Source organism: Cydia fagiglandana, chromosome 1 (genome assembly GCF_963556715.1).
Source record: "Cydia fagiglandana chromosome 1, ilCydFagi1.1, whole genome shotgun sequence".
In the NCBI taxonomy this organism is placed as follows: domain Eukaryota; kingdom Metazoa; phylum Arthropoda; class Insecta; order Lepidoptera; family Tortricidae; genus Cydia; species Cydia fagiglandana.
Window position 1 is genome coordinate 21618849 of NC_085932.1, and position 22629 is coordinate 21641477.

General features: G+C 37.1%; 1 protein-coding gene across 1 annotated transcript in view; it reads right to left on the minus strand.

The window, feature by feature from the left end:
* LOC134667747 (rho guanine nucleotide exchange factor 17) overlaps window positions 1–22629 on the minus strand; it is a 157770-nt gene that overhangs the window by 18495 nt on the left and 116646 nt on the right. Inside the window, exon 4 of the mRNA XM_063525168.1 lies at window positions 10462–10539. Coding sequence (XP_063381238.1) covers window positions 10462–10539 — 78 coding nt within the window. The remainder of the gene's footprint in view (window positions 1–10461; window positions 10540–22629) is intronic.

The window sequence follows — 22629 nt, forward strand, 5'->3', positions numbered from 1 at the left end:
TGAAGCTGTCGTTCGTACACTGCACTTAAGAATATAAATGTAATTAATTAGATAGTATATCAATATAAAGAAATAAAAAAAGATTCATGTTTTTTTACATAATTATATGTTCTGAAATAATAATACAATTTCTCTTCAATTGGCATAATGCTGACAACAGTGACAACAGAATCCCCATTGAAAAAAAATGGCAATTAAAAGTAAAACTTTTTTTTCTCAAAAATGGACGGCAAAGTCGAATTTGCCGTCTAAAAAATAGGTCGCGAAGCGCGTAGTTTATGGTCAGTCAAAAATTAAAAAGTTAAAAACATTGCAGTCTCGATTTTAGGACTGCAATGTTGCATACAAATTCCATTATTTGTCGAGTTCCAAACTTTTTAAAAGTTGAAATGGCCATATCAAATGAAGGCACAGGCCGATTAAACAGCCAAACAGATGATTAGTATCGCGACTATTTAGGTGTCTCAAATAGGTTGGCGCCATTACGCCATAATTTCGGCAGAAAAATACACTTCTATTTTTTTATAAAAAAAATAAAAAGGCGGCAAGGGCTTTTTTCTGTGAAAATATATACGTAAGAACGTTGCTTTTGTAAAATATTTCTATGATATTTATATTTCTTGCGCCATTTTTGAGAAAAGCACTATATATGACTCGGCTGGAAGGCTACTTGCTGGCTTCGGATTCAATTAAACGGGCTCTCAAGGTCGTCCGTTTAAAACGAATCCTCAGCCTGCAAGTAGCTACTTCCGAGCCTCGACAATAATGTACTATTATTCTCTTCCCGCCTTTTTTATTCAACATTTAAGTGATTTATGTTTGTAATTGCCACGAACGTATCATATTACGTATCAGTTATTAAATAAAAATGAGTAATTCAGACGATTTTGGGGTGAATTTAACGCGACCAGATAACAAAGCAAAGGTCGCACTTTATATCGAAAACTACTATTTAACTGTTTGTTGTTAGGTCAATTGAATGATTAAAAGAATTATGAACAATCTACTCATTAAATGGGTAAGAAGCTAAGAAGTAACTACTTAATTTAGTACCTAGCACTAAATACTTGTATACTATATACGCTACCATACTTTGAATTTCTGGTTTACTGCAGTTTACGTAGAGAAAATATGGTAAACAATTGAATAAATTTTCGAATATAACAATTTGTGAATTTGCCATTGAATTTAAATACCCCCGTTAAGAGTCACACTGTATGTAAACCAATCGGAACTAAAGACAAAATCCGTAAATATCTATTAGCACTCCACTAAGCGTAAATATATGTTTTAATTCAGATGTCTTACTCAGCAATAAATCATAACTTTTCCCCGAAGACGAGCTCGAAGTTCGCAACCATAACAAGATGTAAAGTGACCAAGTCGAGTTCGGGGACTAGGACACAATGGACTCCGAGCGCAACTTGGACAGTTTGGCAACCCTACTCATAAAGAAAATTGAGTTCGTGAGGAAATGTCTACGGACTTGTTTTTCGGGATTATGACTGCTTATATTTTATGGATATGAGGTGGAATGGCTTTAAAGGTGTTTTAACTTTCGGGAGTTTGTTAAGCTTTTTTCTTTTTTTTATCTTTGATATTTTGATACCCATAGTGTTGGTCTTATTTATTATTTTACTTTAAATAATCGGAGCCATACATACATAGGTACACATCCGATTCCGATCCGTTTTACCCTTTGGGTACGGAACCCTAAAAACGGACTATAGTCATTAAAAAAATTGTCATTAGGTATTTATTTTAGATCGAACTTTAGATCATTTAATTACTTGAGATCATTTTCTACGTAAAACATGTGCGTAAAATGTTTCATTGTTATACTGTTTTAAATTAAATCTACCAATAAAGAGTAAGGGGTACCTACACCGACTAAAAGACAGTATTTAGCCATCAAGCTTAAGGAAATTGACTATAGCTATGTGTATTGCATATAAAGTCTCATCATACACACGAGCAGAATCACAGAATAAATAATAGTAGTAGGTAGGGGAGACCGAGGTGAGTTGACACAGAGGAGAGTTGGAACATCGTCGATTTTTTGGAATCTATTAACTAGAAACTAGGTCGCAACAGTGTGCGTTTGTTAGCTCGTAACTTGAACTAACAAACGCGCGATATTGCGACCTAGTTTCTAGTTAATATATTCCAAAAAATCGACGGTGTTCCAACTCTCCTCTGTGTCAACTCACCTCGGTCTCCCCTACAGAAGACTCACTCTCTAACAAAACGCGTCTGTCACGATCAGCACTGATATGGCCGCTAGGTGGCGACAGCGCCACGCGCGGCTTATGGCAAACCCCAAAATTGGGGTCGAACGGATGTAGTTTTAGCTACCTGTAGCAAAGCGACGAAATCGCGGAGTGAACCACGCCTGGCAGAATTCAAGTTTGATAATCCAAATTCCGACCATCATATCCTTACTATGATGGTCGTTCTTGTCAACGTGACAGCGTGATAAAACGATGTCCGTCACTTTCTATCCCTCGATGTTAAAATGTAACAGTTATTTTATCACGTGGATAAAACCATTCATAATACGCCGGCAGCTGATGATCTAGATAGGCATATTTTCGTAATGAACAAGCATCAGAGTATTTAAACTATTCACGCGGCCATTTTGTCATGAATTTAAAAGCGAACGTGCCAGACGGGTGAGGGGTGGGAGATTCACTGTCGCCCTGTGGGGGGGAGTGGAAAATTTGCAAGGAAATCAGGGCTGGCGGCGGAAAATTGTGGAAATAGTGTAACTCGACGTGATGAATATGACATCTAGTTGACGGTTCTAGGTGGAGTACTCATTTATTTTTTTCACTGTGAAAATGACTTTGTAGTGATGTTTGCAATGAATAAAGCTTAAGTTATAGATTCTGAATTAGATTTCAACAAATAGAGCTAAAATTGTTTTACTCAAAATACTAATGATCAAAATTTAGGAAATTTTTCTTTAGAACGACAAATTACTAATACGTAGTAGTCTCCAAATCATTTTTATCAATAGCGATATAACCATTCAATGTATGTATGTCTTACAACTATTATTAAATATATATGTATTTTTAGACATACTTACACAAAAATTATCTCTCCGAGTCGATTCTTGGCTCATCTCATAAAACTAAACTGGATATTATAGTGGATATCAAAATAATGCCATAATAAATCTTAAGAATTGAATATCCAATTTTATGCAGACAAACTGTAGACGACAGTGACGTTATATAATATATTATGTATAACCGTAAAGGTACTGAAGAAGTACAAAGTTTCTAGCAAATAAGGGTTGCCAATAATAAAAAATTATATAAGTAGCAGGTTAATGAACTTATTATTGCAATTATACGGAGGCGTGCTGTATTCATAACAAACTGAATTTTATAAGATATAAACTCGGTAACTAAACAATATTATTTTATGTACCATCACGCTCCGCTATTATTGCGTCATTTAGGGTCCTAGCTACATTGGTTATTCAATACTTAGGTACGCTATAGAATTTCTAATTTAGCAAAAACCCTAAATGGCATAACAATCCCGTGAGTTATAAACCTCTTTTTAGGGTTCCGTACCCAAAGGGTAAAACGGGACCCTATTACTAAGACTCTGCTGTCCGTCCGTCCGTCCGTCCGTCTGTCACCAGGTTGTATCTCACGAACCGTGACAGCTAGACAGTTGAAATTTTCACAGATGATGTATTTCTGTTGCTGCTATAACAACAAATATTAAAAACAGAATAAAATAAAGATTTAAACGGGCCTCCCATACAACAAACGTGATTTTTGACCAAAGTTAAGCAACGTCGGGAGTGGTCAGTACTTGGATGGGTGACCGTTTTTTTTTTGCTTTTTTTTTGTTTTTTTTTGCATTATGGTACGGAACCCTTCGTGCGCGAGTCCGACTCGCACTTGCCCGGTTTTTTTTGTTGATCTCTTAAACAGGCTCATCTCTTATGCAATAACCGTTTATTCTTCATAACATAAACTAAGTCGTAATTTATCCTTATAGGCCTATAGAATTAACTGATTAAATTTTTTTGAAGAAACATCCTTTGGTCCAAACAAATAATTATCCCAAACAAAAGAAGTCTGGTAAAAATCTAGATTATTAAACCTAGTGTCTAAAAATATCTCATGCTAACCCTAGATGCAGATGAGTAGCGTAATTAAAGTTGGGCTCTTGAGCAAGGTAGCGGCGAAGCAGTAAGACAGGAAAGGGTTCACACTTCAATTTAGCTTCATTGGCAAATGTCATTTCCCCTCTAAGGCTCACTTGCACCATCCCACTAACCCGGGGTTAAGCGGTTAAACCGTTAACCTAGTGTCAAATTGTACTGGTAACCATGGTAACTTTAGGTTTGACCGGTTAACCCCGGGTTAGTGGAATAGTGCAAGTGGGCCTAAAAAGAGTATAGAGTCAGACCAAGAAAAGTCTGCAGCGGAGTTGATAGCCCACGCAGTGCCAGCGTTATTTAAGTCATAACATCATAGAAGTTTGACGTTTAAAATAACACTTGCACTGCGTAGACTATCAAATCCGCTGCAGGCTTTTCTTGGTCTGACTCTAGGGCGAAAGGGTGCAAATCGTAAATTAGGTACTTTCATATAAGATTCTGACGTGTGTGACACATAAGTATCACATATCTAATATATGTATCTATTTATCTAATCTATCTATCTAATACCTTCAAACGAGAAATTCTTGTTTATTTATTTATATATATATTTCGCGGATCTCGGAAACGGCTCTAACGATTTCGATGAAATTGCCTATATCGGGTTTTAGGGGGCAATAAGTCGATTTAGCTAGGTCTTATCTCTGGGAAAAAGCGCATTAAGTACCGTAAAACGGGGTGAGTAGTTTTCGCGGGGAGAGAGTTATGAATGGGGAGAGAAGGTTTGAGAGGGGGGTGAGAAGAGATTTTAAGGCTACTGCTACAAAAATAATGTATTCCAAGTTAAAATGGGGCTATAGTAATACGCATAATAAAAGAAAATCGATCCAACAATCTTCCAAAATCACCTTTGTATGAAAAACCCTCCCACCCCAAATACGAGGCACTACGGGGTGAGGTGGGTTTTCCTCTTTATCGTCACAGTTATGAAATGGAACTACTCAAAATAAAATACAAACTAAAATACAAACGTCCGAACCACTTATTATATAAATAAATTAAATTGCAAACATTGTCAAACTCCGGTTACGTAGGCGACCGAAAGAACTGGTCACTCTACAATGTACGATGCGGCTAAACGTGGGCCGCCTTATTGAAGAACGTATAGCAATGACAATCCGGCTAATCGTCGAACCGCCGCATTTCAAAACGCCCCTGTTTTTGAAAACGGCTAGCCGTAATGTAATACGGCGGATTATACGATCTGACTACGACATATACACCATTCAGTTTTCACATGTAAAAATAAAATTTTATCGAGGTTGGAAAGTCAAATTTCACCCAACTCACCCCATTTTACGGTATTGAGTTTTTATATGTTTTCCGAGCAGATATATATATTACAACTCTGTTTATACCTATGTTTTACAAATAAAGCATTCTGATTCTGATTGCCTTTGACAAGAGATAGTATCCGTTGGCCGTATCTTAATATATATTTATTAACATTTAGGAAAGTTAGGCAGGTTATTATTTATTATTAGTAGGTTTGGTATTTATTAATACACAATAGGTTGTTTTGGCTTTCTCCCGTAAATCGATTATAAAATATCGATCATAATTAATTAATTTCCTCACAGTAGTAGTGAAAAGCAGTTTGTTTGACGAGCTAGTTTTAGGACCGACCCGACAGGGGAGGGTACTATTGTTATTTTTCAAAAGTACGAGTATGTCAGAATCTAATTGTTTGACATATACATATATCTATTTTTGTCAAGCTAATAAGAAATCTAGATACTTTTGACCCGTAGTCTGATCCGCTACTTTTGATACTGATTGTACCACCTATACTTATAGTACTTACAGCTAAAACTAGGCGTTAAGGACGACACACGCTAGACCGGGCCGGGACCGGGCTGGAGCTTCCAGCGCTTCATATTCTATGGAAAGCACTAGGGGAGACCGAGATGAGTTGTGACAGAGGAGAGTTGAAACATCGTCGATTTTTTGGAATATATTAACTAGAAACTAGGTCGCAATAGCGCGCGTTTGTTAGTTCAAGTTACTAGCTAACAAACGCACACTGTTGCGACCTAGTTTCTAGTTAATAGATTCCAAAAAATCGACGATGTTCCAACTTTCCTCTGTGTCAACTCACCTCGGTCTCCCCTACGTGACTACCGATCATCCGGTCCGGTCTAGCTTGACTCATCCAATTTCTAGAATGAGCTAGAAATAGAATGAGATCGAAAAAAAATGGCTATTATACTGAATATGTATAATTTTTATATAATAATATCAGACTGCAAAGAAAAATCACAATATACGGCAATACCAACCCTAATAATTTTCACCTTGTCGGCTCAAGGAGAAAGTTTGCACCGAAGCAGTAAACAACACATTCTGGTTTCCTCCAGCTTTATATTTCAGAGTGGTAGTCATTCGTGTTTAAAGGGACGCGTTCTTGTACAGTCATTAAGTAGCAAATGTGACTTAAATTATTGGCAAGCAACGTTTGATTGTTTGGGAATTAGGTAATAATACTAATAATTTAAAATCTTCTCTAATAATAATTTAAAGTCGCTCTGCACGACCCTGAGAAATACTCTTTTATAGTAGAAATATCTGGGAGACATATAAAAACTCAAACATGCGCGTTTCCGCTCCCGAAAACTCTAATATAGCAAATTTCATCGAAATCGTTTGAGCCGTTTCCAAGAAACCCGAAATATATAATATGTATATAAATAAATATACAAAATAGGTCGTTTAAAGGTATTAGATTATATTTTCATGTTAAATAGGCGTATGCTGATTGTAATAACTGGTCATGAAATTGATTTGGATTTGTCTTTAAACAGAAACATCACTTTTAACACTGACATATTGTGGTCGCACATTCACTGCAAAAAATTCCTATGTCAGTCACCTGAGAATGCACCAGTAAGAGTGACATTCCATTTCCAACTGCAGCTGCAATACTGTTCATTTTACGATGGAAATTGACAGTGACAGCGACGCGTTTCCATAGTAAAATGAACAGTATTGCAGCTGCAGTTGGAAATGGAATGTCACTTTAATTCTCAGTGGTATAGAACGCAGTCGCGTGGCCGAAATCGACTAGGAGGAGATGATGATATCTATTAAAAAACTAAACCGAAGTGATCCCATAAGTGTTCCGTGAACAAAGTTTTGTACGGAACACTAAAAACCAGATCAATTTTTTAACTTATTTTTATAAAATGAATACGCCTCCAGATATAATAATAAAATTCCTGGAAATTTAAAGAAAAACCAATACAATTAAGCTTGACACTAGTTAGAATTAGAAAGTTCTAGGAAGAAAGTAGTTACTAAGTAGGTAGGTACGAGAACAAATACAACAAGCTGGCTTAATTTGTTTGCATGCATTCTGCTATAAATAAGTCAATTTGTATCGAATCTTATTTATATAAGCAGCTTACGATGTTACTCGTACACCTGGCGAGAGCGAACTAAAGTAAATATGACGTTTCAATTCGATTTCCCCAATGCGAGGATAAATCGCAGAAATTCTTACGAATTATCGATATCTCTTCTTCTTCTTTCTCGCGTTATCCCAGCATTTCGCCACGGCTCATGAGAGCCTGGGGTCCGCTTGACAACTAATCCTTACCTAATTTTTACGAAAGCGACTGCCATCTGACCTTCCAACACAGAGGGTAAACTAGGCCTTATTGGGATTAGTCCGGTTTCCTCACAATGTTTTCCTTTACCGAAAAGCAACTGGTAAATATCAAATGATATTTCATACATAAGTTCCGAAAAACTCATTGGTACGAGCCGGGGTTTGAACCCGCGACCTCCAGATTGCAAGTCGCACGCTCTCACCGCTAGGCCACCAGCGCTTCGATATATTAATACTAAAATTACATCTTGTTATTTCAATAAGGGTTTTCACTAATTTGAATGAAAGTTTTGTAATTTGGTACAGACAGAGTGCACTTTCTGAACTGCCGCACTGTGGCATGTTTTCAACAAAGTAGTCCCAACACCATAAAGTTCTGATGCACTTCAATTACGCTAGGCTTCACTGTGCATTAAACTTCCTTGAAGAATCCTTATTAAATGTTAAAGTGTGAAAGGTTTCTAGAGCTTTTATTATTCCTTTTTTTTATAATTACAAAAATAATGGTTAAAATTTGAGTAATAAATTATTACTGCCATTAATACTGCGGTACTGCCGTTGTGCTTTTCTTTACGGCTTTTTCCCCTTTACTCTAGTCAGATCCGGTGATTTATAAGATTAACCAAAATTATTTTTATGTTTAAATTTGACTTTTTAATTCTGGGTATACAAAATTTAACATTTAAATTACGTTCAACGTTTTCTTCGAACTTCTAAAGAAAACAGACAATAAGGAAATAAAACTCGATAAAAATAAAAGCCTTACAAGTGTACATTTTAAGTACATTCACGCTTTACTTGATCATATTTATCGCAGGAATATTATTGGCAAAGGTATTTAATAACAGAATAGGAATAGCTAGAAAAAAGTCGAACAACAAAAGGGTCAACGCTCCAAAATTCCAGGATCGCCAGCCCTATAATCTCGCCACGTGATCCAACCACAAATATAATGAATTTGTCACTCGACAGTTAATTTAGATCAGATGAACGGCCGATCTGAGTTATTAACATAATTACAATAAATTAAGGACGTGAGCGAGTTTGTGGAAGCGGCGCCAATGAGGAAAATTAGGGGAAAGGTAACGTTTTAAAGGAGCTGTAGGAACAAAGGCTGACTTTAGCGGGATGAATGAATGAAGATCTAAAAGATTTCGTATACAAATAATTAAGGTGCCATTGGAACATTTAAAAGAAAAGAGCCGTGATTTAAAAGATGAGTATGAAAAAGAGTTAAAAATTCAACTACAATAGATGACTGTCCTTTTGTTATTCAAAATTATATCAGCCTGTTGTATAATAAAGTGCTGGAGGGCGAATTACGAGATTCTTTTCAGCTATTATTGGCCACTTTCAGAGTCTGTTTAGAACAACCTTTTTTTCATTATGACATGAGATTGCTTTTAAATTACTTCTTCCGTAGCGTACTTAAATTGCAGATCAAAAGGGATAGGTACATGACGCAAAACTTTGTACAACATAATCAGAAAAATTCTGACAAGAGTATTTTCGGGCATACTCTGTGTAGGGTTATTCCAAAATATACCTTCTGTTTTGAATCTCGATTGGTTTGAATGGCGTTTCTGTTCGCATTTCGAATTTTGTACTTTCGCACGGTTTCGCTGTCGCGCTTAGCTTCAGTAAGATGATCAAACTAATGCATACCCTGTTTGTTTTTCCCTAACACAGTAATTCGTAGTAACTCGTATAAGCCATACCTTTTCCGGAAAAGATTGACGCACTTTCAATCAAGCCCCGTACAAAAACAGAGCAATGAAACGAACCTTCACAACACGATTATGAACCTTTTGAAACCGTGCATACGCTTAATATCACCACGATTACCATAAGAGCGTATGTAAGTATCAGATTCAGTAACATTCAGTTATTATCTGTTAACATTGGGCCTGGGTCAGTACCCTTATCAAACCTTCCTTAATTGCCCTCGGGCCACATCTTAATTAGTAACAGGCCCTCGAGATGATGAACAGTAATGGTATTAACATATTCACGACGGCTTTGTATCCTTTGGGAATTAAGAAGGGTGTGATATCAGGTTGGTTTGAAATGCCGAAAGAGTACGTGTCATGCATGTGTCAGGGTGGAATGAAAGGACATGATTCGAAACCTTCAAATCTGTCGAAAGAGCGGGCTTCCTGCACGATAATACCCGTATAATTTAACGATAAATACATTTTCGGCTTATTTTTGCTAGTTACAAAGCTTAAAACACCTACCACGTGTTAGGTCTAGGCGGTTAAAACAAGGCTTATGCGGTGAATGAGTAGAGACTGAAACTTGTAAGGTTTTTAGCGAAAATATGATGTTTTGATTCCACGCAATCAGAGCGAACGGGCGAGAGAGTGAACTGCTCAAACCAGCTCTGGACACTGGAGGCTTTGGTCATGTTTCCCTTCGCATAGGTATGACATTTATTTCGGTTTATAAGTTAAATAATAATAGTACTTTAATTTGTTCTTAGAGCATTTCATTTTAATAAGAAGGTAGGATATTATTTAAAATATCATAAAAAAATCGTTGTACTAGTTAGTTTCCGTCACATACCGTAAGATGGCGTTGCTACAATGCTACGGTGACCGAATACTCTTAGCCCCCATTCGCACGGGAGATTTTTCAACGCACGTTCATAATCATAAGATCTCACCTTTACTAGAATCTCCAAGGCTTCAACGTAGGACTTCTCTGTGTCGTACAACTCGACGACAACGTGTGTCCGCGTGTCCTGAAACAACATGAAGCACTATTAGAATCATAATAATACATATAATCTTAATTCAGATTCAGATTCAAAGTTTTATTTGCTTAAACATGGTATTTACAGTAGGTCTTAAAGACTAATACAATAGAGCTACATGTTTGGTCATAGAGACATGCGGCATTAATTATTGACATCATAGAAAATATACTGCGATATGAAAAGTGATGCAAAATGTTGGACCCGCAAATTTCGCAACGGGGTCGAAGTAACTAGGTTGTCAATTGCTTACGTAAATATAGCATAAAACGTATAGTACGTACGGTATACAACACAGTGCTCCCTACTTCAGCTGTGAAACTGCGAATACAATATTTTACACTTTAGGTAGTAGTAGTATACTAACTCACATTTATAGACGGGTCTAACCCACGTATATTAAATAGTAATCCTGTGACGGCTGTGACTAACGAATTAGACATTTCGGTTATTCCGAAATATATTCCTAAATATTTCTTGAACTATTTAGCCTAACCTGCAACCATATTTGGTAGGTTACAAACAATTTATCTTTGGAAAGTACGATAAAACGTTAATTAACTTGGAAGCTTTAGCGGTGAAGTTATACTCATTTACACAGCCCAAGCCAAACTCTAGAGAAACAAACCTAATTGGTAAGTTAATTGTTAATTGGCAGTCGCTTCTGCAAAGAGCAAATTCTTGATAGTAAACCTCGAATGCCTGCCATAAAAGTAGTCACCACAAAAGTCCATCGCCACTTTATGAATCACTTCTTTCATAATGTTGTAAAATCTTTGTAGGCGCTATATATGTACGTGTAACTATATAAAATAGTTCCGTCACATATAAACTTATAGACAACGCGCATTTTGAAGCATATTCTCCAAATGAAATGTACAGTACAGCAAATTATATTATAAAATTCAAACCCTAGGTGAAGATTTTAGCGGCCTTTACGTAAGAAAATAGTGGGAGAGGCCAGTTTAATACATATTTATTTAACCAATTAGTACAATGAAGTAAGCAATAATAGAAATTAGAGTGTCAGGAACAGAGAACAAGAAATTAGTCGATCGATGTAGCGTGTCTAAGAACACTAACTTTTGTCCGCCTAGGTAGGTATTACTGAACTGGGTTCAGCTATCAATAGCTGTGACCTAAATGTCTAAAAAATAAAAACCTGGGCATCAGCAAAATGTAGTAAGTAATCTTGATTATTTCTTACCTTAATTTGCAAGAACGGTGCAAAAAGATCTTAGTCTAATTTTCTTTTTGTTTGACGAATAGGCGAGAATAAGTAATAGCAGTATTTGACAATTCATTTTTCGTTGCGTCACATTCTTAGAGCATTTAATAACCGGAGTCGCCTTTAAGAGCGAATACCTTGCACAATTGTGCAAATTTTTGTACGTTTATATGACATGGTTATTTGTACGTTACCTGCAAATCATGTGCAAATAGCCATACATTTGACGTGCCCTTCCCCGCAAACATCGGCAGGGTGTTTTGTACAGAAAATGACAGCCAAGGCGTCTCCAGTTACCTACTAAATGCTCTAAGGTCACACTCGACGAAGAACAAACAAAAATGGACCGACTGTGAAACCACCTGAGCGAAATATCAAAATCGATTGATAACCATTATACTCATAAATTTACCATCTTGACTACTAAACAAACCCCAAACATGAGGACCTTTTGGCACAAATATTTGTTCTAAATGAATTTTAGTCTTGTGTTATTTTTTGTGCTGATAAACATTTCTTATTCTTATTTTGAGGATCCAATGTTCTTCCGCGGCACGTGGGAAAACCATGTTATGATCGGCTGCCGGTTATCAGCGACCTCGTGCCAGATCGATAACAACTCATCGGCTAACTACTGGCCGTAGCTTCCGACTTACAATATTTATAAGAGTATATACATTTCTTTATAGGGCTTTTATGTAAAATAATTATTTTGTAAGATTTTTCTGGAAGATTCATGTTTAATACAGTCAGCAGCAGAAGTTGCTAAGCGGGCAAAGTGTTCAAAACTACCTTTACACGATCTTATCGTCTTAACAATAAAATCACGTCAAGATCATTCTGAGCACCTGGCCCGCATAGCAACTTCTGCTGCTGACTGTACCTATAGGTGCCTTTGTTCGATAAATATTTTCTCCTGTCCACAGCTATTTAAAGCGGGAATATAACGAGCGTCATGGGCACTGTTGCACCGTGAGCAACTAGGAGTGATATTTTTGTTAAGTTCTCTTGTTTAAGGATATTTTATGTGCTTCATTAGTTTTCAAAAGCAATAAAAATCAACAAATAATAATATTAAAAATATAGCTGTTGTCAATAAATAAGCTACTCAACTAGTCCACTCACGTAATAATATTAATTACACTTTAGGAAATAATTGCGGGTAGCAGCGGGGACAAAGCTTTTATACCAAGGACGTAATTAATCGCAAGGAATTGACTAAACACAATATATTGAATAAACACCACGCAGTATATTTATGTTTTACGAACGTCCGCCAACGTTGAACATAATATCTGTATAATTCGTACCTTTTTATGCACTGGAGATGCCATAGGTTCAAAGAACGTAGGTAGGCGTTTTTGAAAAATCGTTGCGCTCTTTTAGATCATAAAACGGTTGCCAAAAATATCCGCGATCCCGGGCAGGCATCACAGCCAATAACCTGAACCTGACCTTTTAAGGACATAAAAGATTATGACATTAAGTCACACACGTATCAAGAAAGTAGTTGGCTTTTTTATTACCGATTCAAAACACGGTAGGTACACGTAGTTGTTAATATGTTTGATGTAGGTAGGTGTCGTGCACCTGCCTGTATAGTATTTCTTTTTATTATTATATTAATAAACACCTACATGTCTCAATGATTTGTGTACGATTTAAGGAGATAAATTACTGGTGTGAATTATTTATTGTGCACGAGTGACAACGGAACTGGGTCAAGTTTTTGCCCAAATACGGGAAAATCAGTATTGTTTTAGGCAAAAAGTTTAGGGAGCACTCCGTCCTTGTAAAAAATAATGTTTCTTTTGCAACTTACGATGAAAAATACCTACAGGCCTATTCGGATTTCGAGATAATCACAAGTTCTTGAGACGATTTAGAGATCAACTAGATCTACATTAGATATCGACTAGATGTGACTTGGATATCTAAGTCATAACTTGTCGAAATCGTTCAAGAGCTTAGGACCTGAATCGCGGAAACGACGAATTTGTCATATCTATCTTACAAATATCTTTAAATTATCCGTATCGTAACTTGTTGAAGTCTAGTAGAAATCCAATTCATTTTCCGAATCGAGCCGCTATTTATTTTAAATTAAATAGATTACTAGAAATTTACGTACATATTTTAACCATGTAAGGTTTTTACAATTTGTAATGCTAGGATTCGGAATAATTGATGTCGGATGAAGAAAAGCGTATACTCCTTAACTGATGGCAAGCGGATTGCGTAGGTAATGAACGCTTGCAGCTCCTGTGGTGCTACGTGCGTATACCGACTGTTCAAAAATGTATGCTAGCCCTTTTTTAAATAGCCCATAAAATATTTCCTCAAGAAAACCCCGGCAAGGAGTTCATTCAACTTACGTTAATCTTATTAGTCCTGTAACCAGCCGGCCTAGCCAAGATTACAATCGCTATCGCTTCGACAACGAAACGCTTTGTGTCTCTCTATCACTCTTCCATATTAGCGCGACAGTGACAGTTGCGTCTCGATCGCTACGGAGCGTAAGCGATTGGCATGTTGGCTACGGGGCCTGTCCCTTTCACTCATTATCGCCGTTCTTGTCACGAGACCGAGTCTTAGATATAATACTTATAACGGAAACCTGTCGGCTGTCACTTTGTATGAAAATTCCCATAGATTTATCATTATTAGGGTTCCGTTCCCGAAGGGTAAAAACGGCACCCTATTACTAAGACTCCTCTGTCCGTCTGTCTGTCTGTCACCAGGCTGTATCTCATGAACCGTGATAGCTAGAAAGTTGAAATTTTCACAGATGTATTTCTGGTGCCGCTATACCAACAAATAGGTACCTAGTAAAAACATAATAAAATAAATATTTAAGTGAGGCTCCCACACAACAAACGTGTTTTTTCTGCCGTTTTTTGCGTAGTAATTGTACGGAACCTTTCGTGCGCAAGTCCGACTCGCATGTGGCCGGTTTTTTCTTTCTTTTTACTACACTAGAACAAATAAATATGTACACATGTTGTATCCATACGAATTTAAAAAAAAAAGGCCGGCGGTCACTAACTTTACGCGTTGGTAAATCCGCAATGCGAGAATTTCCGTAAGCCTACTGAAGGTCGCATGTTTACATAAGGGACATGATTCTACCGTAACCCGAAAAATAGGCGGGGAATTAAGACTTTTAGTATCTCAGGTTCTTCTCGGAAGAACGTATGTGTGTAAGCGAAACGCACTGAGAGTAATATTAAGATTGTATTTTTGTATCAAAATAAGTATGCGTCCCGGAGACTAGACATCTGTGCCGCGACCTTGTCGAAACGAAAGATTTCAAATATTCGGTCATTTTCGATTGTTTTGCCAGTGACTAACTTGCATGTATTTTTTGTATAGGCACTGTAGCTAGTCTGTAGCGAGTCTAGAGAACAAATCTGTCAATCAATGTTAGGAATTAGGCGCCGATATGTTTACTGACAGGTTATTAACAAAACATTAGTGTGTAGTGTGTGGTTAGTTTCTCCTTAGTCGTCTGAGTTATTAAGTACAGTTTTAAATTACTTTACCTTTAAGTGCCTCTTAACGTAAATCCTAAACGCTTAAACTTCCATAGCTTTGTAGTTAATGATAATAATGATACAATTGCGGTAATGTCATTATGCACGAGTCGAGTCCCGAGATATTCTTCACGGGTGTCATTCTGAATCCCTAATAACGTTTGTCCTAAAGTCACTTGCTCTAACTGGTTTGTCCTAATGGGCACATGCCCTAACAATCAATTGTCATAACGATTATTTTCCATAATGTAATGGTTAGCCTCAAATTCGGTGTACTCGACTGCGATCGCCAACCCGCCTGCCAAGCGTGGCGATTATGGCATTCACCCCCCATAAGAAGGGGGAGGCCTATGTTCAGCAGTGGACGTCTTATGGCTGAGATGATGATGATGATGAATGGTTAGCCTAAGAATCATTTGTCCTAAACATTTATACCATAACTATCAAGATCCCTAAAGTTTTTTACCATATTTTCGAAATCCCTAACAATGTTTGGCATAAAATAACATGCTCTAACTGTTTTGACCTAATGGCTATTGCCCTAATGATCTATTATCATAACAGTTACTTTTCCTATTGATCAACTATCATAACAATTATTTTCCATAATGAATGGTAACGAACTGTTGCCACAAAAGTGGGTTAGGATAGGTTAAAACTGTGACCCTCGAAAAAACGAACTGCTGCCACAAAAGTGGGTTAGGTTATGTTAGAACTGTGACCCTCAAAAAAACGAACTGCTGCCACAAAAGTGGGTTAGGTTAGGTTAGAACTGTGACCCTCAAAAAAACGAACTGCTGCCACAAAAGTGGGTTAGGTTAGGTTAGAACTGTGACCCTCGAAAAAACGAATTGATGTCACAAAAGTGGGTTAGGTTAGGTTAGAACTGCGATCCTCGCAAAAATGAAATGCTGCCATTGGTTAGGTTAGGAGGGAAATTTAAATTAGGACATACGAGTATTAGGTCAAGAAACGATAGGCTAAGTAAAATTAGGTAACATGATGGTTAGGATATATAATTTTTAGAACTAACAATAATTAGGCAAAAAAAAAATTATGCTACATAACATTAGGATAAATACTCAATATGGAAAGTGCCATTAGGGAAAAACATATTAGGATAAAAAAAAATCGGCCTGTCGATAATAGGGAAACCAAAATTAGGGTATACGAGTGTTAGGACAACTGATCACTATGACAAACAATATTAGGGAATGCAAAGATAGGAGAAAAGACTTTAGGGATTCAGATATAGATCCATTCTTCACAAGTCATTAGGTGACTGAGAAACCCCCGGAATGATACTCTTAATACATAATATACATTCTGCACATACCTATAAACTTTATGAATGTCATAAGAGCCAAATGGCGCAATAAAAAATATCTAAAATCTTTATTTACACTCTTTGATATGTACACAGACAAGCCATGGGTACCCCGTTTAACCCGTGCTATATTCAGCAGCGAGATATGACCGACGAGAGTGACACGTCACCTTAGGGCCCCCCCACATCTAGCGTCTTTCGAGCGTCGGCGTCTACAACTCTATGGCCGCTGCTCGACGCAACGTCGACGCAACTGCGCAGCGACGTCATTTTCCATAGCGCTGACCAGACGCCGACCCCCTTAGGGCCCCCCCACATCTAGCGTCTTTCGAGCGTCGGAGTCTGGTCAGCGCTATGGAAAATGACGTCACTGCGCAGTTGCGTCGACGTTGCGTCAAGCAGCGGCCATAGAGTTGTAGACGCCGACGCTCGAAAGACGCTAGATGTGGGGGCGGCCCTTAGAATTTCCGATTCTTCCTACGTGATTCTCTTGCGAGTGACTGAATGGAACGTTGTATTCCCTTGAAAGCAGCGGTTGAGGAACTTTCAGGAGAATCAACCCGTTAAAAGAAAATGAAAACATTTGTTCATGGCATACAATACTATAAACAAAATACAATAAAATATATATATATGAATATATAGCTATCCATGCCGTAATCGGTAACGGCGACCCTAGCTAGTTACGAGCGTGAGCTCGAATGTGGCCTGCAAAACCGAACTTGCTTTTAAAAATTAAAAATAAACAGAACATTACCCCTCATCATGGTGGCCAATTGGCCGACGCTGATCTTCCGTCGCAACCATTTGTGACTGTTCGGTACATATTAAAACCTTATTTTATTCAACATACATAATACATAATCCACTTCAGTGACTGACTGCCCGATTCAAACTTTATGATACGTCAATTAATAAATCTAGAAACGATATGGATTGGATATGTCAGTGTAAAATGTAACGTTTCTTCAAACAAAAACGTCACTTTTGACACTGACACATCTAATCCATATCGTTTCTAGATCTATTAATTGACGTATCTTTAAGTTCCAATCGGGCCGTGACGCACGCACTGCGACACAAAATCAAATAATCGTACAATCGGTCATACTATCGCGATTCTAAGGAATGGACTAGACGGAAAATCTATCTGAATAAAAGCTCTTTGGTTTACCCTAAATTAAATATGTCTCTGATATTTCCACGTCCCGGGTTATGGGTTTTGTTTACACGAATGGGTAACGATCGGGCCAAATGGTGGAACCATACTTACCCGGAAACGTAAATGCCTCGAGGGCGCGTTTTATAAGGGTCAACATTGATGACATAGCCGAAAGGAACCAATGCTTGCCTTGTGAATCCTCTCTTATATAAATGGGTTTATTAAAATAGATGAAAACATTACGATATAATAAATTTTATTCTTTTATTCCTAACTCATATATACTTATGTGCGGATATAACATTGTGTGTTTTTCAGTCTTCATAGCAGTAAAAGAAATACGGGTAGTGAACATTTCCAAGTTTCTATCTATAATGGTTGATGAGATAAAGCTCACTGAAAAACTATATCCTTCACCCGAAGATTCACTTGCAGCGGTATTAAGGTTGCATTTTATCACCTTTCATGCCATGCGTCACTTTTGTACTTACATATTTTTTAGAACGTGCCAGGCATGGTGACAAATGATAAAGGGCCGACCATATTAGCCCTACTGGAGGACATCACAGTCAACGTTGGTGTTTTATTATTCACTTTTGAAAATAAGAAATAGATGATTGAAGTTTTCCCTGATCAATATGATTATTCTACGACGTATTTCCCACAATATAAAAGTAATGCGCAACGGTTAGTCGATGAAAGATGTACTAAGAACGAGCAATGAACCCAATACACATTAGTAACTTTTCCGAAATCTTATTTCTCGTGATATAATTATACTGAAATCGACCTTATTCCAAATACGCAAGCTTTAAACTCTAAAGATTCGTGGGATGGGAATAGGAGTTGTAACAAAACGCTCTTGTATAACTAAAGCGTACTCGTAAGTATTTGATGCAAGCGTAATCCAAAAAGCACTTTATGACGGTTACGTAAAGTCTTCATTTCAGGTGTGCAAATCATAATCATACGAGTACGTGAGTGTTGCTGGCAGATAGTGTATATTTTATATGTATTGTTTAGTTCGTATGGCGAAAGCTCTAGGTATTTTTGATTCAAGGGCATTGAGCAATGTTTTCAACCTTAACCGGGTTTTAAATCGGCGGCTCGTTTTCTGGGTAGTGTCAGTTTTTGACTTAATATGTTATATTAGGAATTCTAAACAATATTCATTTACGTCCCTACTTATCTATCTGTCAAAAGTGCTATTTTTTCAAACTCTCCCAAATAGAGCATTCCATGAAATTTGGACCATTTGGCCCGTACAAGGTAATTTGACCACAATAATTGAGCTATGACCCATACATAATATTAGTAGTATTTGTTGAACCTTAATTCTTCATTGTGTAGAACTGATCCTTATAATATAAGAATAATAATTACCTATAAATAATTGTATTCCTTTGCATGAACGTAATTTCTGACGATCATTATAATAGTAATAAGTTTTTTTTTATTAAATCATTTATTTACAAACAATATATGTATATACAGTGGTACAACTAAACGAAATTAATAACTAGCTTAGTTATTAGTAATAAGTTTTAGGTTTGATTTAAGGCAAATTTATAATGTATTTTATAGTGAAATAAATATTTCTTTTCTATGACAAATGGTCAAAAATATGCACAGATAAATAATCGCCTGCTCTAAATGCTCAAAAAAAGTCGCAACACAGGAAATTTGCGTTTATACGGTACAGCCCGTGGAATGCTCCAAATGTCAAAATACCGACTAAAAATGCGGGAGGCGATAATCAATAAATCCGGTGATTTCCAGAGACATACCGTTACCGACTTTACGAGTAAGTGCACCCTTGACCCGGTTACGAAGAATTTATGCTCACACGCATGTTTAAAATATGATTTCCTTTTTATCTGTATTCGTACTTGAGGAAGACTTTTTTTTCTTCAAAGGACGTTGTGTGTATTTACCCAGGGTTAACCGTTTAAACCTGGAGTTATCATGGTTACCAGTACAATTTGACACTGGGTTAACGGTTTAACCGGTTAACCCCGGGTTAGTGGGATGGTGCAGGTCGCGGTTAGTCAGGCTTTTCAGCTCAACAGGCTTGTCAAATAATAGTACACTTAGAGCATTTAGTTACTGGAGACGCCTTGGCTGTCAATATGGCTCGACAAATAAGATCGTATCAGATATTTCTGCGGGTGTCGTTGTGTAACATATTATTGCAGGTGACTGTACCTGTTATTGTTATAGTTTAGTTACTTACATATTTCCTTTTCCAAAATGGTAACTAAATTTAATCCCAAAAAACAACGGACGACGCACTGTCGGGTTCTGTGTATTCAGGACATATGATAAATTATTTTATGTTAAAAGGACCTCCCTTTTGGAGGAAAGCATTACATCTAATCCTATACGGCTTACTTGGGTACAATCTCTGCGCATTACTCACGGGTCGCATTTTCCTAAACCACCTAATGCTGCGTTTACATGATCTTAGCGACTACATTTAGCCATACGCCAACCTATTTGAGACATCTAAATATGTACTAAATAGTCGCGGTACCAACTTTATAATATAAGTACATACCTACTGATCATCTGTTACGTGTGTCTGTCTTGGCTGTTTAATGGACCTATGCCTCATTTGGTAGTTATGGCCATTTCAACTTTTCAATAAGTTTGGAACTCGACAAATAATGGAATTTGTATGCAACATTGCAGTCCTGAAATTTTTGATTGACCATAAACTACGCACTTCGCGACCTATTTTTAACCGGTAAAGTCGACTTTCAACTTTGCCATCCATTTTTGAGACAAGACAATGTTACTATTGCCATTTTCTAAATATAACCAGGGTGTGAATTATCACCTGTAAATTTGGCGAAGTACTTAAATACCGAATAAGTAATAATCACATGGCAGCACATTAAGTGCGGCAAATATCGAGTAGGTAAGTACTTAATATCAAATCTACTGAAGTGATCGAAAAGTAGGCAGTACACATTCAACACTAAATAGGTAGTAGATTTATTAACAACGGTTCCAGAGCACATTTTGCACTATATAAAAGTTCTTATTTAAACTTTCACGATTATTTAACATTATGAAACTGCACAACGGGACTTCATCGCGTATTTAAGTTTTAAGATTTACCTCCGACGTTTCGAGGACGGCGGGGAGTTGAGTCTTCTCCGAGACCACGGGGACAACGCCGTAAAGGTAAATCTTAAAATTTAAATACGCGATTAAGTCCCGTTGTGCAGTTTCATAATATATAAAAGTTGCTCAGTATAATCCCAAAACCTCCCTGGCAACTGAAATGCAGTTATTTTTTAGCCACCGTGTATAATTTAATGATGTGATGATACTCAGACATACTTAATTATCTGGTGTAAAGTGTACGAGTAAACCTAGCATTCATGTAGGAATATCTGCTCATCAACATTGGGTCGAGCGGAACTACCCAACTGTGTAGCCCGATAGGATTATGCTATTTAGATCGGGACATGAATCCGGATGCTAGGAAAACCCTGCTACACAGGTTAGATACCTAAGCAAAATTACTATAGAACAAAAAACAAAAAGTGACAGTTTCACAAAAATGACTAATTCATTTTTTTTTATACAATCCTTTCATCCGTTAACAAGTACATGCCAAGAAACGAAATCGCAGCTCACAGCGATTCGACCGCGAATCATACCAATGGCATTTGGGCGTCGCGTCGAATAATAAAATTGGCAATTTTTGGAGCGTGCTGGCGATAAGCGAAGTGAAGACGGAAAAATCTATAAACAGATTTTCAACGCCATATCCTGACTTTATTTTATGGATCGGTTTCGTAATTTATGGAATTCATTTTCGCGGTTCTTTCTTCCACTCTGTAAGGTAGGAAATTGAAATGCAATTTTAACATTACATTAATAACCAAACAAAAAAAGTTTTAAATTTATTTAATTTTTTATGTTTATTTAATTGTGTGGTAATAAAATAAAGTAATTAAAAAGGTGTTTAAGGACTGAATGCGCAATATCAATTTAAGCGGAGTTCTGTTAAAGTACTTAAAAAGCATAAAGTTGCTCCTGGAGGCCAAATTAAGAACGGATATGTAATAGCAGCTGAATGACTGACGAGACAACTTCACAGATACATATTAACTTTACATTTATGCAATAAAGCTAAGATAGTTAATGGAAACGTAGGAGATTAAGGCAAAGTGCGAAGCGTTAACGAAAGCTGTTATCGTAGCTACGTTACATTGTAACTTTGAACCAGATCACAGAATAAATAATAGTACTAAGTACAGAAGACTCACTCTCTAACAAAACGCGTCTGTTAGGATCAGCACAGATATGGCCGCTAGGTGGCGACAGCGCCACGCGGCTTATGGCAAACCCCAAAATTGGGGCCGAACGGATGTACTTTTAGCTACCTGTAGCAAAGCGACGAAATCGCGGAGTGAGACACGCCTGACCAGATGGGTAATTATTAGACCACCTAAGTATCGGAAGGATCCAAGAAAAATCATGGAATCGGTATTTGTGGAGATTATTGAGACATGCCTTTGACCAGATATGGACTTTTGCGATTAATTCACCGATTTTGCACCGAAGAACATTATTTGGGTGACAAGCAAAAGTCACTAAGTACCACCACAAGTTCATAGCCATAGTGAACCATATCATATTAGTACCTACTAAAAGAAGGTCGATTTTAGTTTAATTTTTTTTTGTAATTAGTGTCTTTTGCTTGTCACCTGATGATTTACAAAATACAAATAGGTACAGAAAATGTGCCACTTCCAAAGTTAATTAATAAGGTCATTTACACATTATAACGGTGCTTCTATCGATATCTTAA